Raw genomic sequence first — 16916 nt, 5'->3', positions numbered from 1 at the left:
ACATGCACCGACTGTTATGTATTCAAGCCTGCATGTAACCTGCGGACCTAAGCTGTCACACGGCTAGACCAAATCTCTCTTCCCCCGCTTCATCTCTGGGAGCTGACGCCCAGGCAGAAGTGTGAGGACATGAATACTTTTCTCAGCCTCAGGTGATCTGTAGCTTGCACTGATTGATTGAGATAATTAAGCAAGCTATTAATATTATCGTACTATGGCTCAGTAGGGTTCAGTTGGCAGAACAGATTCTACAGCAGGTAAGTTATGCTAAACAGAGGGTTCTGATCCACACTGCTCACAGAATTACAGAATAATTATGGCCTCCTGTTGACCCCTAGAGGTCAACTGGTCCAACTCCTCTGATCAGACAGAATTCTAGTAAAAGAAACCAAATAATAAAAGTTGTGCTGCAAAAACCAAACCATTGCAATACAATAAACATCACTAATAAGCAAACAAACAAAAATAGCTATACAAACAACCGGTATTGGAATCACTTGCAGACCAGACCCACTACATGAAAACCTGAGGAGTTCTGTTCTCCCAGAAGAACTGTACTGGGAGATCATCAAGATAAGAGCTTTCCTCAGGCTAATCAGGCTGTGGAAACTTAATTTACATCTGCTTCAGTGAGTAAAAAAGATAAATGGCAAAGTTTCTGTGGTACTGTTTTGCAGGGCCCTTTACTATGGTTATATCATGCATTGCCAATTCATTTTTCAGGCTTCTCATGAATATTTCTAATGCATAATTAGTCAAATTCAGTCATTAAATCATACATTGTATAACCTCATGCTTACCCCTTCATTCTTTTAATAATAATACCCCTGCATAATGTGAATGCTTTCTGCAAAATAAGTCCACCAGCCCTTCTGGTTTGTGGCTTACAATATAGCAGAACTAGTTTTAGGAAATGTCAACTTTTTATATTCATTTTCAGCATCTCCTTCACTGAGATATGAGTTACAGTTCTTGGGCAGTACCATTAATTATCATTAATCCCTCCTCCATTCTTCCTGTATGGAAGGCTGCTTCTCCTTATGTGTACTCTACTCATTTATATACCTTTATATATTTATATACCTAATTCCTTTTGGACACTCAATTCAACCGACTTTGGTAATGTTCATATTAAACCTACAAGCATTGTTTCCCAAGGTGAAACCGTCTCTGGAGACTTTTCCATTTCTTATAATCATGTTTCTATATGTGGTTACTTTTTCACTATGAGTTGGCTTCTCTCCCTTTGCAGTCTGACAGGCAGACGTGTGCCCAACTAGTAGAAAGGCTACAGATGAGAAATAGACAATGTGGAAAGCAAGTGGACTTCAGTCAGGACGCTGGAGAGAATGGCTGCATGTTGCAGTTGAATTTTCAGCTCAACTAGAAAAGCTGTTTTGTCTCTGTAGTATAAACCTCAAACTTCTACAAAAGGAAGACCCGAGCAGATATTACATGCTTCACGTAGCCCGCTCTGCTAGCAAGTCACCAATGCCAGCTTCTGCCTCCACTCTGACCTGTCAACAAGTGGAAAAGGCTGGAACTACACCCTGCATCCAGTTGAATAACCCTTGTTAGGCTTAGTCTGAGCATGGCACATGAGGAGAAGAAAAAGTAGAAAATAAAACAAAAAAAAAAAAAAAAGAAAGCCACCTTCTTTTATTACCCTGAACAGATTACCAAGATGCAGATCCTCCTAGGGCCTTAATGCTACACTGCGAGATCCTGAAGAAGTTTGGATACAAGGACAGGAGATGCACTGATTTTCCAAAGACCTACACTGAGAAATTGCAGATCTTAGTTTCTCACAGCTTTATTGTGAAGAGTACATTTTCTCAATGTCCCAAAGAGAGTGATTAAAATACATATCAATGTCTTGCTGGGTCAGTGGATTTTGATCAGATTCCCATTTTGTATTAACATTCAGATACATTACCATCCCAGAGAGATGAATAATAGGAGCTATTTCATTTCTCTGACAATATTAAATATAATGAATAGTCTTACTACCAACCTGCATCCTTCTCCGTGAATTCTGACCACAGATAGATCTCCTGTTGGTAATGGAAATGTCAATTTGATTCATCTGTTCGCCAACTAATCCTTACCAAATAATTTCCAGTATACAGAAAGCCATCCCAAAACATTATTTTGGAAATAAGCCAGAACTGGCATTCATCCTAGATTAGTTTTTTCCACTGTTTAGGCTTACACCATTTCAGGGAGCTTTGTTACTTACTTTATTTTTAGCAGTGACTCCAGCAAACTGGAGAGAGGGAGTTCATAAGACTTCTGCTGATCTGCAAATCTAAAATTATAGTTGGGAGACCAATTTATCATTACAGAGTTAGATGATAACAGAAGAGATGACCTTTCTGCAATACCAGACATCTTATCCATGCCTACCTAGGCCTTTAATCAGCAGGAGAAAGTATGGATTATCATGTGTCAAGGGGACAAAAAAAATAATCAGTCAGTAGTAAAGTGTTAAAGCAGGCTGCCCAGAGAGGTTGTGCAGTCTCCATCCCTATAGGTTTTCCAGTCCAAACTGGATGCAGTCCTGCTGGTTTGAGTAGTGGATTGGATTGGGTGCTTCCTCAGGTCCCTCTGAACCTGAATTACTCTGATTTTGTGATTCTATTATATCTGACTTCAGCTTTGCTTTGCTTTTCCACAAGCTTTGGTTTTGTGCCAATTCTAAGACCATGTGTAGATTTTCAGGGGTGCACATGTTGAATTATTTCATATATTTTGAATTATTTTTTGTGCAAATTCCTTAAATTCTCAAAAATCTCTCTGAAATATTTAGGATTAAAAATACTCTATTGCTACTATGCAACCAGATAAAAGGACTTATATTCACCATAGCCCGTATTAAATGGATTAAAACTGAATACAAGGCAAATTTCATAATGTATATGTATTTGTGAATCCCAAGATTCTGCCTACACTGTTTGGATAGAGAGCTTTGCACCAACAGAGACTGTCAGTATGACTACATATAGAAAAAGATTTGTAACAGTTGAAGATGTGGGATAGAAACAAGGGACTATATCTTGAAATTGAAGTGGCTCTGAGAAAGTTTTAATGGTGCAACAGTGGGCAGATGAGTCCCCTGTTAATCACTGTCTCATTTTAGCCTTCAGTGCATAAATGGGGAAACACAGCTAAGAGAACAGTTACACCATTTATTACACGGCAGTAGTGTCCACAGCAGACCATGTTCAGTTTTAAATTCAACAAATCAAGAACAGAAGATTCAAAGAAGAAGCATGCAAATCACTACAGCATTGGCAAGAACACACTACAGCTGATCGTGCACTTTCAGACAGGGATGCTTTGTGGTGTGTCCTCGTCCCTGAACACTGGTCAAACCTGGAGCAGCACCACAGGACTGGCTTTTCTAAGAGCACAATAAGTTAGGGATGCTCGGGTACTATCAGGTGATGTGTCTTCCTCCCACCAAGCAGAAATGCCCCTAAAGCAAAAGAGCATTAGAAACTACTTCATTCCTCCAACCCCTTCCCTTGCAACTACTAAATGTTACCATGAAACTCCCCTCTGTCACCCTAAGCATTCTCTGAGTGCTTTCTGTCTGAAACACCAGATACACATGCAGGGGAACTCAATGCCCTAATGGTAAGAATGTTACACCGGGTCAGATAGACTCCACCTTACCCAGTATCATGCCTCTAAGCCAGATGTTTAGAAGAAAACACAAGAATTAAGGACCACATAAGAAATTTCCTACTAAGGCTCTTCCTACCTTCAAACATTTAGGCTCAAGGACTACCTAAGCCAGATGCTTTTATGCATTTAGTGATTTTAGATTTTTGCTCGGTCTCCCCATGAAGCTGAGTTAGCTTCTAGTAACAGTCAGCATCTTTTGGTAGAGGCATCCCCACCTACCTGCAACATAAAGAGCCAACTCTTTCATATTTCAGACCTGATTCCTACTCTGTGTTGATAGAGCTTATGAGGAACCAGTCCCTCTGACCCATCCCCAGGCCAGTTATTTGCAGATGGCCATCTTACCCCTCCTTCCCATGAGCTGCTGGCAATCTACATCTTAAAAGTTATGTCTGAGACAATCCAAAGGTCCATCATGGCAGAGTATAATCATCCAATGGTAAGGATTTCAAGAAAGTGAAACTAATTGCCTTTTTTTTTTTTCTTTTTTATTAAATGCTTACTTGCAGAAAGAGGCCTGGAAAATCCGATGAATAGGAGCACAGAGCCATGAATAACAAGCAGTAACAGAGTAACAGCACCAGTGCTTTACACTTGCTAGGCCACACTTGTAAGCAAGCAGGGATGAAAGTCACCAATGTCCCATCTCAGTTCAGTGTGCTGGCTGACTCATTTTCCTGCCAACCACTCTGTACGCTCTGTAAAGCTGCTGTGCTAGTGCTGCCTCAGTCCTCGTCCTCTTTGAACGCACTTTTTGCTCAAGCTGAAAGTTCTTTCCCCAGCTTGTTAACAGACAGAAAAGTCTGTACTGGCTGCTACCTTATGCTGCTGTCAAGTGGAAGAGAAATCAGTGAAAAATATAAAAGGGCTCAACTGCTATCAGTTCACTGTCTTTACCATCTCTTCTCCCAGATGCAATGCTCCTCTTGGGCGAAGTCATTTTCCTGAGAAATCTTCCCAGGCAGAGCAGCTTATTCTGTATTCTCCTATCCTTACGCCTATTGCACTTGCTTTCCATGCAAATGTTCTCTACAATTTGGAGATCAGTTCAGCCTATAAGCCTCAGCTGAGCTCACACCCTCAGGAAGGAGCAGTTGAGTTCCAGGTTCCTCTTGGCCATTACAATGGCTTTGAAATGCAGTGTCCAGATATAAACCTTGAAATAAATTTCTCTTCAGCAGTGCATCCACTGCCTCCTCCAGTGACAAGAATTTCAGGTAGCAACTGGCTTCATTAATGAGAAGATTTGGTATTTTTTTATTTTTATTTTTTTTAAAGCATTCTCTGACACTTCCTACGCATGCTTAGTCCAGAATGCTGAACTTTCAAAAACCATCAGAAAACACCCTTTCCAGATAGGTCAACTGAGGGACACAGGCAATGGATCTCTGAAAAAACAGATCACACATGAGTAAGCGGAAAAAGCTAGGAACAAGTTAATAGCATGCCAGAGATCTCTCTTTAGGTTTAAGGCAGAGACACACACTAAGAATTTATGAAGCCAACTTGATTTTAATCCCACTAAACAGACCTTGATGGAGTCAGAAGCTAAAGGCAAGACTTCACTGTGGTCTCACTGTATAATTTGGACCTTCCAGAACAAACTGCATAGCTGGGGAAGGCTGCTAGTAGATGATGGGGTGGTAGCTTTTCTCTTCTAATTAGACCCAAAACAATGAGCTGTAGGTGGAAGAAGGAGCACTGCTGGAAGCAATAGTCTGGAGTGGGAAGCTCCTACCCTGCAGATCATTGGAATGGTCAGTCCTCTCCTTCATCTGGGACCTAAGCAAGGGATCACTAGAGTGCCATCACACAAAAGGTCTGTAGTCTTTCTTTTCCCCCTCTTTTCCAGTAATTTCTAGATCAGTAAGAAAAAAGTCACAGTTTGCAAGTGTTGCCTTTTATGCCTATATCTCACCACTGTGGCACTTCACAGGGTCCTGAGCCAGGGTGAGTGGAGCTGATGCTGTTAGACAAGGGTGGAAAATTGATCTCTTCCCAGAAAGATTTAGAGGCCAGTCAGACAGGAAATTACTCCAGATGGGCACTCTGTCCCCATCTCTCAGCTCTTCCTACAGCTAGGAGATTCACTCTATAATTGCTTTTTTAGTCCACATTTTATCCTCAGCTGACAGAATTCCATTAGGGTGATACAAGCTGTGTGATAAAGGGATGTTTGTGTCTCACATGGGCTGTAAGTCATTTCTTAGCAAACAAGCAAACAGTCACAGAAGTGGGCAAAGAGAACACTGAGCCAGGAGCCCTCCTCCTTTTGCTCTGAATATTGGGACTTCAGCATTCAAAAGGAAGCAAACGTTCTTCCAATATCTTACATGCCCCCTGCTTCCCTCTGTTCTCTTTGCAGGAGACACGTCAGTGCAAATCTCCAATATGAACATCTATTTCTGCAGCATTTCTGAATGCACAATGATCAAGCAGTCAGACATACAGCAGCACTGCCCGTAGAAATGATGGCCCGGTGCAAAAAGGATCTGCTGTGCTGTGATCACAGCTGAGGGCTGGTGAACAGTGACAGCACAGGTCACAGATAGCAAGTGGCCTACATACAGGAAACTAGATGAAATGAAATGAATGCTTAAACACATCTAAGCACATACAACTGAAGAACAAAACAGGTTGGTTGCACCTGAAAAAGAATGAGTTTAACCAGGACCTTCAGGACTATTTTGGAAAAGAGGAGTGGCTTTCTAAGCATAATGATGTAGCTAAAAAACAGACACGACAAAATAAGCTAAAAGTGTGTAAGGAAAGGTGCACCAAATACTGTAGTGCACATATGTGCAGTATCTATAGCACCAGTGAAGCCATTACCAAGCAGCATATTAAGGTCTGGAGTCCACATTTTTTGAAAAATATTGGAAGAGTTTCAGCAGCTTCAGTACATCTTAACAGGAGATCTGCTCCTGTTAGAACTCAGCCTCCTGTATCAGCAGCCCCAGACCATTGAGGCCAGCCTACAGTATCCATGTACAGCATCTGCTCACACCAGTGCTGGTATGGATTCAAGCCACTTGCTGTATTCCCTGGGCCAGTATAGAGCTGCACCCAACAGCAAGGACTGGCAAAGCAGATAGCAAGAGGTCAGGGTTGTCTGCTTGCAAGCAGCTCACGATGCTGTCAGCCTCTCCAGACATCCACTGACTGGTGAGCAGCTGTTGACCCTGAACAGCAGAGGTGTTTTGGACCGTGCTTGCAGCTGTCTGGCTAACAGTGTGCCACAAAGATGTGAGGAGACCACTTGGGTGCTGAAACAACCAAGGAGACAGTGAGAGGATGTCAAGACTACTCCATTGCTGGTCTCCTTAGGCCGATGGAGTACAACTGTCCCACAAAAACCTCTAAAGTTAAAAATGCTATTGTGAGAGCTTAAGCTTCTCCATATTCCCAGAATTGAACTGCAGGAGTAGGGAAATCAACAACGTAAATGGAGCAGATGCTCCTCTCGCCACCCATTCCTGCTACTTGGAGGAGATCAGACAATGAAAAGCTGAAAGCAGGATAAAATACAGGCCATTACAAAACTGCAAATCTTCCACACAGCATAAAAATATTTATGGAGTTTTCATAACCATTTTTCTTCTTTCTCAGTCTATACTCCAGAGCAGAAGCACAAATGCTTCTGAATTCCCTGAAATGCTTCTACCTTGCAGAGAAAAAGCCCTTATCTGAATCAAGGGTAAAATGGAGTCCATCTGCTTCCCAAGTCAGAATTGGGATGTCAATACAGCACTTCATATTTGCTTTTACCTGACTTCGGCTGTGCAGTGAGCTTTTCCTGGAAATGTAAGGGGATTTAAAAACTCAACATTTAACCTCTCTCGCCCATGGCTTTCATTCTCACATCATCACTGGCAGTGAGCCCTATCCCTGGCCAGTCCAGAGTAGACACAAAATGCCCTATGTTGCCAGGTGCACCAGAACTCTGTCCAACCTCACAACACTCAGTCACTCACTGGTGCTGTCAGGCTCCAGTAGATGTTACAAGCCTGGCATGCATCCTGGAACTGACAGGATTAAGCATGACTATGGGGAACAGCATATCACTTGGACCCAGCAAAAGCTCAGCAGGACCAGGAAACCTTATAGAAAACACCACCACTAATGTGGTGGTGTAATTTTATGGCCAGGTTCTGACAGCCTAAGCTACAAGAAGAGCTCAGTTTAACTTGGCTGCTGTATGCAGCTTCTCATGTAGCTCTTCTGGTTTCATCCTCCAAAATGAGGATGACTCCTGAGCTTTCATGTCTTATATGCTGTCTTTTATACTGTCTACATCCCAGCTTGCTCCCTTGCCCATAGATGGGTGCTTCTCACCAGCAGAATTTAAATTCTACTGTATTAAACCACCAAAAGGAAGAAATTGGAAAACTGAAGTTGTAGGCCTTCCTAGGCATCCTGGTTTCCAGATTCCACTGTGAAGACTTATCAAAGTGTCTTTTTAAAGATCAAAAATTATGCAGCATGACATGTTTTTCCTTACAGATTATTTCTTTGTCCTCTGCCCTTCTGGGACAAACTCATTTGTTATTTTGACTTAACCCCTTTGAAGCAAGTCACTATGGGTAAAGGTGAAAAACTATGCCTCAAAAGTTTTTGAATGGCCCAGAAATTGAACTGGGCTTAAGTTTAATGATTGATATTAAACGATTCAGCCAGAGTTCATATTAATCCTCCTTTTTCCTTTGTCATGCTTTTGACAATGTCAAATGATGTGTTATTGCTGCTTGAGCATTATTTGTGCTGGAATTCTGACATTACTTGACATTGACTGAAGCACTCTGTGGGGATTTTCTTGATCGCATGTTTAGTCGTCTTCTTTTCCCTCTTCCAAATGCTTCTCTGACATGAATGTACTTGTGACTAGTTGGCTAAAAAAGTGAAAAAAAAATGAAATAAAACTTAATTCTTCCTCTGAGTCACTATGGAAATGAGCCTAATAAGGGCTGACTAGGACACAATTATCTTTGGTTACATAAAGGGTCATCACATCTCAGCTCCAATTAGAAAGGCACATACTGACATCTCCTACACTATAGAGATTAACGAAGTATTTTCTAAACATTATGATACTTTCTGTACATGACTGACCAGTATCAAGGACTTTATTAAGCCTTGCCTTGGTGACAGATGCCATGCCAGAGCAGACAGTAGGTTGGCAAACCCTTCTGTCAGCCAGAGACAATGCAGAGGCGGATGTTCCACAACTTAACAAATTTTTGGAAATATTTCAATATTTCAATATTTATGCTCTCTCCACAGTGTGGCAATTGTGGGGAATCTCTTGAATGGGCAGAAGTTGCTGCTAGGAGAGGCCGACAATCTGTGTGCTAGGCCTGCTGCACTGCATATGAATCTCCAGAGGCAAAAGGTGTGAAAGCAGGCTGCAGTTACCAGCTGGCGGGAGAGGAAGTGGTGGCAGAGAAGCAGGGAAAGAGGAATTGTGACCCTGTGGATGCCTGGATGTTGTGCTGCACAAGAGGAAAGAAGTGATCAGCCACCTCTCTCAAAGTACGAACCTCTACTTTTACCCATTCTTGCAGATCATTACAACTGGCCCACGAACGTGTCCTGACAAGGCCACCTGTTAATTCAGTTTCCAAAAACCATCCCCATTATTCTCTATTGGATACAAGGCTTGATGGTGATGTAGCAGAGGCAGCAAGTGGAAGAGAGCAGCCTTAAAATACTTCTCATTTGGAGATTACAGCATTGTTCAGGACACATTTGAGATTGGCCAAGTATTTTGCAAAAAAATTAAAAAAAAATGGAGATTGCAAAAAATTAAAAAACCTGGAGACAGCTCACAGCATTAGGGTTGGAAAACCACTGTCTGTCCCACAGGATTTGAGATGCTCTGTAATCAATCGGATACAGAGAAGAGGGGTCAGCACAGAAAATCCTCTCCCTCTCAGACCCAATTCTCTGCATATTCAATGCAATTTTCTTAGAAGAACAGACAATGTGACAGGCCTCATCTCATCTGTAGACCACCTGTATGACAAATCTCTAATCATGCCTTAAGTCTTATAAAAAATAATATTGCAATAGCCTCTCCTCTTCCAAGCACATATATTTATTATCTGTTCTTAGCTGTACCAATAATGCTTCTTTCGGCTCTTCCTCAATTTGTTTTGGAGTTTCATGTAACGGCTATCTGATTTGGAGAAAAATTAGAACTTGGTTCTAGGCAGAGCTACACGGGTAAGTGCACTGTGGGAGACAGCTTGAAGAACAACAGAAGGATTTTTTTGTCAATGCAGTTTGGAAAGAGCCTTTAATCAAAGTACAATATACTCGCGTACTTTAGTTTTTTTGTTGGCTTAACTTTAGTGATGACTGGATAAAACTCAGAAAAACAGTTTATCACTTGGGAATATGACAATGCTTATTCTGATTCATTCAAGCTCTGCCAATGCTCCCAAGAGAAGTCTTGTCACATGCATTATTCCAATTTCACCCTACTGTGATGAGTTGCACTTCCTGTTCTAGATATCCTGGCAATGAAAGAAAGCACTAGTGTTAGAAGATGTCCTACAAGTTTAATAATTAATACAAATGCTTTTGTGGACAAGAAGCACTTTCGTTTACAGAAAACAAAGTTCTTAAGCAAGCTTTGTGAAAATGTATTTTATTCATATCTTTTACTTTTTAAGCAAGAACACTTGTCACACTAATAACAATACCAATAATTAAATTCCATAACAAATTCTATTGATATTATAAAGAAATAGACATCTGTTTTACATTTAGAAGTGCTTTGAATTTAGTACAAGAGACATTTTGTTGCTTAATCAATACACAAAAATCCAGGAACTGCATTATTATCTTCGGTCTTTACAGCTTAGCCAACAACAGCTAAGTATTTTATAAGCAAATATACAGACTACTGCACTCCTGACTTACTACAGAAAGGGAAGCAGCACATTTTGATTCTATATCAGGAGCTGCAATAGTGTATCTCTGATGTATAAAAGCATTTCAGAGCTTTCAGTTCTATCTGGAAACAACGAACGAGTTCTAAATAAGAAAGGTAGAACGTTCTATGAGATCTTACAAGAGATTTACAGGTTGTCACCACTGACAAATTTTCAGTGAAAAGCACATTTGCATAGCTAGAAATCCTGCAGCATGACAATTTGGTTAGAATTTCTGGTTAAATGACTACACATTCAGGGTATTCTGTATTTTAAAAATGCAGTTCACTCCTTACCATCTGCTAGTTAAAATGCATTTACCATTTCTCAAAAAGGTTGATACATTGCTGGCAGTTGGTCTCGGTGGTGCAGTCCAGGGGTACAGCCTCCTTGTTCACATAACCAAATGCAGGCAAAACTAGAGAAAAGAGCATTGTTCTGTAGCAGTAGAATATGTAGAGTACTAGTGGATGGTCCTTCAGAAAAAATTTTTGCTGGTTTTTTTTTTTTGTGAAAGTGAAATAATAAAAGAAATGGTTATTTCACTGAAAAAAAAACCAAAACACACCAAACAAACAAACCAAAAAAAAAACTAGGCATGAGACAGCTGAAACTTCTTTATTAAACCTTGATAAACCCACTTCTGACCTCCATTTTCTAAAAACAATCATCACACATCTGCACGCCCAGTGGAACCTCTTCTGATATCATAGACAGTGTCAGCAACTAGAGAGACATTGCATGAAAACAGAGTTGGCAGCCTAGACACAGAGAGGTAACAAATATTTCTTATAAGTGCATTTCCCAAAGAACTATTTACAGGATACTTCATCAGTAACAAAGCAGACGCCTCCTCCTAATGTGAAGCTTTGCAACCAACCAGCTAGGATTTCAAAGTTAAAGCTTAAGAAATACACTAAAAGACCTCATTATGACCATCATGCTTCACCCAAGTTCTTGGTACTTTACAGGAACAGTTGTCAGTTAGCAGTGAGGTTCTCACTCATTCCTGTATGTTTCTTCCTCTACGGATTTTCAATTAAGAGATGGGAGAAAATTCATACAGTGTAGATAATAACAATAAAAGAACCTGAAAACTAAATTCATGCTTTAAATTTCATTACTGAAGAAAATTCTCCTTTAGCAAATAAAGCTTCCTCTCATAAGACATGAAGTGGTTCAGAAAACACAGAACAACTTCCATTTAGGTGATGCGTATCTTGGAGAGCTAGATGACACGTATCTAGGGCTGGATGTATTCAGGACTTTCCAGCCACCATCCCATGTTATCTCTTCCTCCTCTGCAGTCCTTTTTCACATATGCAGGTTTTGGGACGCAAAGCTGTTAAGGAAAATTAAATGCTGTTTAAACAATGCTCCTGTATTAACACTGAAGGCCCAGACTAAAAAGAGGAAGAAACATCTCCATTTCTATATCCAACTCAGAATAAAAGTTAAGCTACTCTTTTCAGTAATATATCTTACATTGACAGTGAGTGATGCCAAATACTTCCCCATAGAAAAGAAGATCTCAGAGCGACAGACTATGGAACAGTATCCAGCTGAATAGGCGTGAGGAAGTAATTTAATTTGTTACTCTGTTTCTCAATGGAGGCTGAAGATCATTTATAGATACACACACAAGTTTTGGTCCCAGAACTGACAGCACAGGGGCTCAGAAAAGAAGGCAGAAGTCAAATCAGGTCATACGGGAAGCAGTGGCAGAACAGCACAAACTGTGGTTCCATTTCAGAGCACAGAGCACTAACGCTAGCTCTTTCTTGTGTATCATTCCTCACCAACATTCGGATTTACCATTTTACATGAGTGATCTGGCTTCAGAGACTAAATGGGATTGTCACAGGTTTCGGATTATATTTAGGGAATAGGATGGATATAGAAGAAATAAAGGAAGATAAGGGATGGGGCAACAAGGTGAGGTAGAAAAGCAACATCTGAAAGCAATCCTGGCAAAATTACTTCCATCTTTCAACAAAGAAGATCGTCTGACTCCAGAGACATCAGGAAAATCTTTTTCCCCCCAAAAAAGTCTTATGTAATCACTTTCCTGGGGAACCTGGTCTGAACTCAATGTTGGTCCTGTTCTAATTAGGAGGTTGGACAAGAGCCCTCCCTGAGGTCCCCTCCAACCCAAATTATTCTATCACTAAATGATAAATTAGTATTATTAACCCCTGTGTCTGATACCAGTAAGTACTATAGAGGTGACAGGGGACAGAAGTCAATAGGCAATCCTCAACAGACAACCTCACAGTAAGAGATGAGGACTGGCCCATCTTTAGGTGGCAAAAAAGGCCTTCTCCTTCCTTAATATCTGGACAACAGATGTGACAGCAATGGCAATGATACCCTATAGCTTGTAAGGTGTAGCTACGTCTGCACTACAACCCAGGATGTCATTACTACAGACACAGATATGTGCAAGATACTTCTGACACAACCAGTGCTAATGTATTAATATTTTGAAGATATATTTGCACTGGCGACAGCACTTCATATCCTTTTACAGAATTGTTACTAAAAGCCATCAAATACTTATGAAACACTTTTTAGAGAAACTAACTAGAGAAATTGCCATGGTTGTGGGAGAAGAACAATCGTGAATATACCAGCTTGGTTGAGAATTTGTAATGTATTAGGGAGCTATCCTGTATAATTTACAATGACAGGGACTCTTCAGACTATAAACACAATCTACTATTCCTTCTTGGGGAAGAAAAAAAAAGCAAAAAAAAAAAATAAAACCAGGCTCTTTAGTTATCACTTTGTAAGACAAAAGACCAACAAGACAGACAGTGGGAGGAATAGGGTCAACACTTTTTCATCCCTATTCCATTTATTGTGATTTTAGATTTGCTTGAGGAACAACAAGCAAGTAGTTCTAGGACACATATGCATCATCTCTAAAGCTGCTTAAAAGGCCAGTGGGGATGCAACAAGCTTATTACTCCAAAAGCTATCTTTGGACCTGTTTGGACACTATTTTTCAGTTTACCTTAAGTCAGTTTCTTTCCTGAGGACTTCTGTTTATGTGTTGGTATAAGCTACAACTACATGCCACATAGGATTTATTTCATCCACGTTCAGAGTTAGATACAGAATAAAAATCCATCAGAGTATGACATTCATGTTTGCTTTTTCCTAAGAAAAAGTAGAGCTAAATAAATAAAAGAGGTGTAAGTCTTCCCATTTTTCCCAGCTTAGGTCTTTAACAATGTTTATTATCCATACTGTCTTTTTAGAAAATGAGCAGAAAATTGTAAAGACAGAACTAACCTGGATCAGCCGCAACCTGCTTCATTTTGCTGTTTGTGATAATCTGATTTTCATTCATCATTCGTACATCCTGATCTCCCATATGATTGCTGAAAAGATTAAAGTCAGTACAATAACCGAAATAATCAACATTTTGTAAGGCTATGATTGTCATGGAAAAGGTTACCAAATAAGTTACTTAGGTCCAGGAGGCTTAAAAGAAATAATACAAAAAACAAAAACAAACAAAAAAAAACACTGAAGCACAAACACATCATGAGACTATATAGAAAGGCAAGGCATTCTGTCTGCATCTACCTGAAGTTGGTTTTTTTGTTTGTTTTTTTGTTTGTTTGGTTTGGTTTTTTGCCAATTTTAACTAGTGGCATATGTAGCAGTAAGCACACATTCAAATATAAACATCAAATTCATGCTACAATTTTCTTGCCTGCTTATACAGCTTGAACCACAACAACCAAAGAGAGATTTTACATTAGTGCTGTACAAAGAGGGTATAATGTTAAGTTCCATACAGGGATTTTATTTTGTAATGTTGATATAGTATTACTTGCAAAATTCCTGCAATACTTATTTATTGTGATAAGTTTTGTCTACAGGCTGCCACAGAACTTTAAGATTTTTTTTTTTATGTGAAAGAAACAATAAATTCAAAGTTAAATTAAATTACAGAAAAAAAAATGTAAAGAAAACAACACTAACATCTCCCCTTCACACAGACGAAAACAAAAAATCCATGCCTTTGATTTTTTTATTTTCTTTACAAATACTACACACAACACGCTTCTATTCTTGCAGAAAAAAATTAATACCTCTCAAACCAACACAGTGCAACAGGAGAAACAATACTGGAGCAAATCAGAATTTACATCACTGATGATAACATGAGACTTAAGTTCAGGGTTCATAAAATATTACCAATGACGTGTGAAAGTCAGAAGTACCAACATACAAAAGCTCAGGAATACACACATTTTTAAAAAATATATAGATATAGTAGATATCTATGTTTTACTGCCAGAGTGCCCTATGTTTTAGTGGGGTAGCATAAGGGAAAAGAAGGAATAGAAGACTGCAAAACAAGCTAAGAAGGAAGACCAAGAACATTCCTGCACAGGAATTCTAGGAGAAAAGACTGCATATTTTTGACTGGAAAACAGATCATGAATTGTGTGAGACCATAAAAGGATTTCCCTCTTAAAACTTAAATCAATAGATACGTCTTTTAAGCATGTGCAAAGGAAGTTATGTGAAGGAGGTCTATAACTACAGGTGGAACTTCCCTGCTTCCAATAAAATAATACTCAAAGATGTTAAAATGAAGATGTTAAACTGAAGAAAGTAAAAGTTCATTTCTCCTTCTTCCCGTATCCCACTGAAAAATTCCTCAAAACTTGTATTTCCTCAGGATATTTTTCATTTCAGTAACTTCTTCACTTGAAAAACTGTTTACCGCCAAATTTTACCATGACACCACAGCCACTTGTACAAAGCACGAGTCTAACACAATACTTCCAAACAATAATAATCTACTTTAACATCTGGCATTGCCTGTGGCCCACACCACCTGTGCACTTTCCTGTGCTTTAGAGAAACAAAGGAAATCCCTGTAAGCAAATGTGAACTTCTACTGTGAGTCAGGATAGCTTACATTCCTTCCAGTTATTTTTAAATATTTTAATATTCTTCTGAATGAATATGTCACTTCTAAATGCAAAACTGTTGCCTTTTTTCAAGTTATGTATGTGCAAGACATTCTTCTTTTTAACTGTGCAATGTATAAGCAAGTATTTATTTGTATAAGCTTTAAATTTTTCACTTTTTCGATCACATTGAATATACATTTTTCTTTCAGTCTTCATTTTCCTTGCTAGGGACTGTTTTTTAGGCCCTATCAGTCCTGATCTTCAGAACAAAAGTGTATTTTTCATCACATTTGCTGTGAGATCGCCAACTTGCTGGTTTCAAAGTGTTAGTCCTCAGAACCCAATTCATTCTCATTTAATAGTTCACTAGAACATTCATAAAATAATAGATTTCTGGTTTTTGAATTAGTATTTGTGAAAAATCAGAGGACTTTTTCTTTACTTTTGATATTTGATCGTTATTTGTTATCACCCCCCCCCCCCCCAACATAGTATCATTGGGATTTATTATTTCTTCTCTAAGGAGACATAGCTTCTTTACTTTGTCTTTATTATTATAGGCTGCCATGAAAACACATTTAAATATGAGTCAATAATCCTAATAAATGCTAAAAAATGCTTAGAAATAAAGCTAGAGCTAGCATTTTTGTCCTTTTATGTAAAAAAAACCAACTATTGTTTATTAACCATTAAATGGGGTTTGCTTTATAGGGAATTTTTATACCTATTTGTGTACTCCTAACATTAATTGCAAAAACATTTTTTGAAAACAACACTCTTCCAGTCAAGATCCACCCACATACCTAATAACACTTCTCTTCTGATGGCAAATCTTTTCATTGTCTGTAAAGAGAATGGTATGGTATGGGACCACTGGGTCACAGGTTGGTAGGATGCCTGACATGACATGGTTCACCATATCCAGAATCCCATTGTACACAAGCAAGTCATCCACCAGAAGCTAAAGATATTAAAAAAAAAAAAAGCAAACAAACAAAACACAAAAAAAAAAACAGATTTAAAAAAATTCTTGGAATCACTTTTAGCAGTCTTCTCAATGAAATAACTAAAAATCATTTTGCACTATTAGTTTCAGAAGTCCAGTCATTACTTTAGTTTTTGTCTGCCTAAATTTCCATTTTGTTCCATTTGCTGGTGGTTTTTGTCCCCCCCCCCCAAGTTTTTGTCTTCTTACTGGTATTTCTAATGAAGCTTTCAAAAAGGTACTCAAAATGTATTTCATGCTTTATGTAATTGCCCTTCTATTAACTGGAGCGAATCACTCTTAAATCTAGGAATTAATGAATCTCAACTCACTTCAACTGTCCAAAACCTGTGTTTGTGGTTTAAA

At 39.1% G+C, this 16916-nt stretch overlaps 1 protein-coding gene across 9 annotated transcripts in view; it reads right to left on the bottom strand.

The window, feature by feature from the left end:
- Nucleotides 1–11226: 11226 nt before the first annotated feature.
- KATNIP (katanin interacting protein) overlaps nucleotides 11227–16916 on the bottom strand; it is a 72855-nt gene continuing 67165 nt past the window's right edge. For 4 of the 9 annotated variants that reach the window (XM_080557260.1, XM_080557262.1, XM_080557258.1 and 1 more), the window contains 3 exons: nucleotides 16369–16526; nucleotides 13923–14011; nucleotides 11980–13787 (listed from right to left, as the gene is read on the bottom strand). In XM_080557260.1, coding sequence (XP_080413386.1) covers nucleotides 13720–13787; nucleotides 13923–14011; nucleotides 16369–16526 — 315 coding nt within the window. In that variant the 3' untranslated portion in view covers nucleotides 11980–13719. The other 5 variants (XR_013939793.1, XM_080557261.1, XM_080557266.1 and 2 more) reach the window with 2 other exon arrangements.

Source organism: Anser brachyrhynchus, assembly GCF_964034855.1.
Source record: "Anser brachyrhynchus genome assembly, chromosome: 15".
NCBI lineage: Eukaryota > Metazoa > Chordata > Aves > Anseriformes > Anatidae > Anser > Anser brachyrhynchus.
The sequence above is the reverse complement of the archived record's forward strand: the minus strand, read 5'-3'. Positions and strand labels throughout refer to the sequence as shown.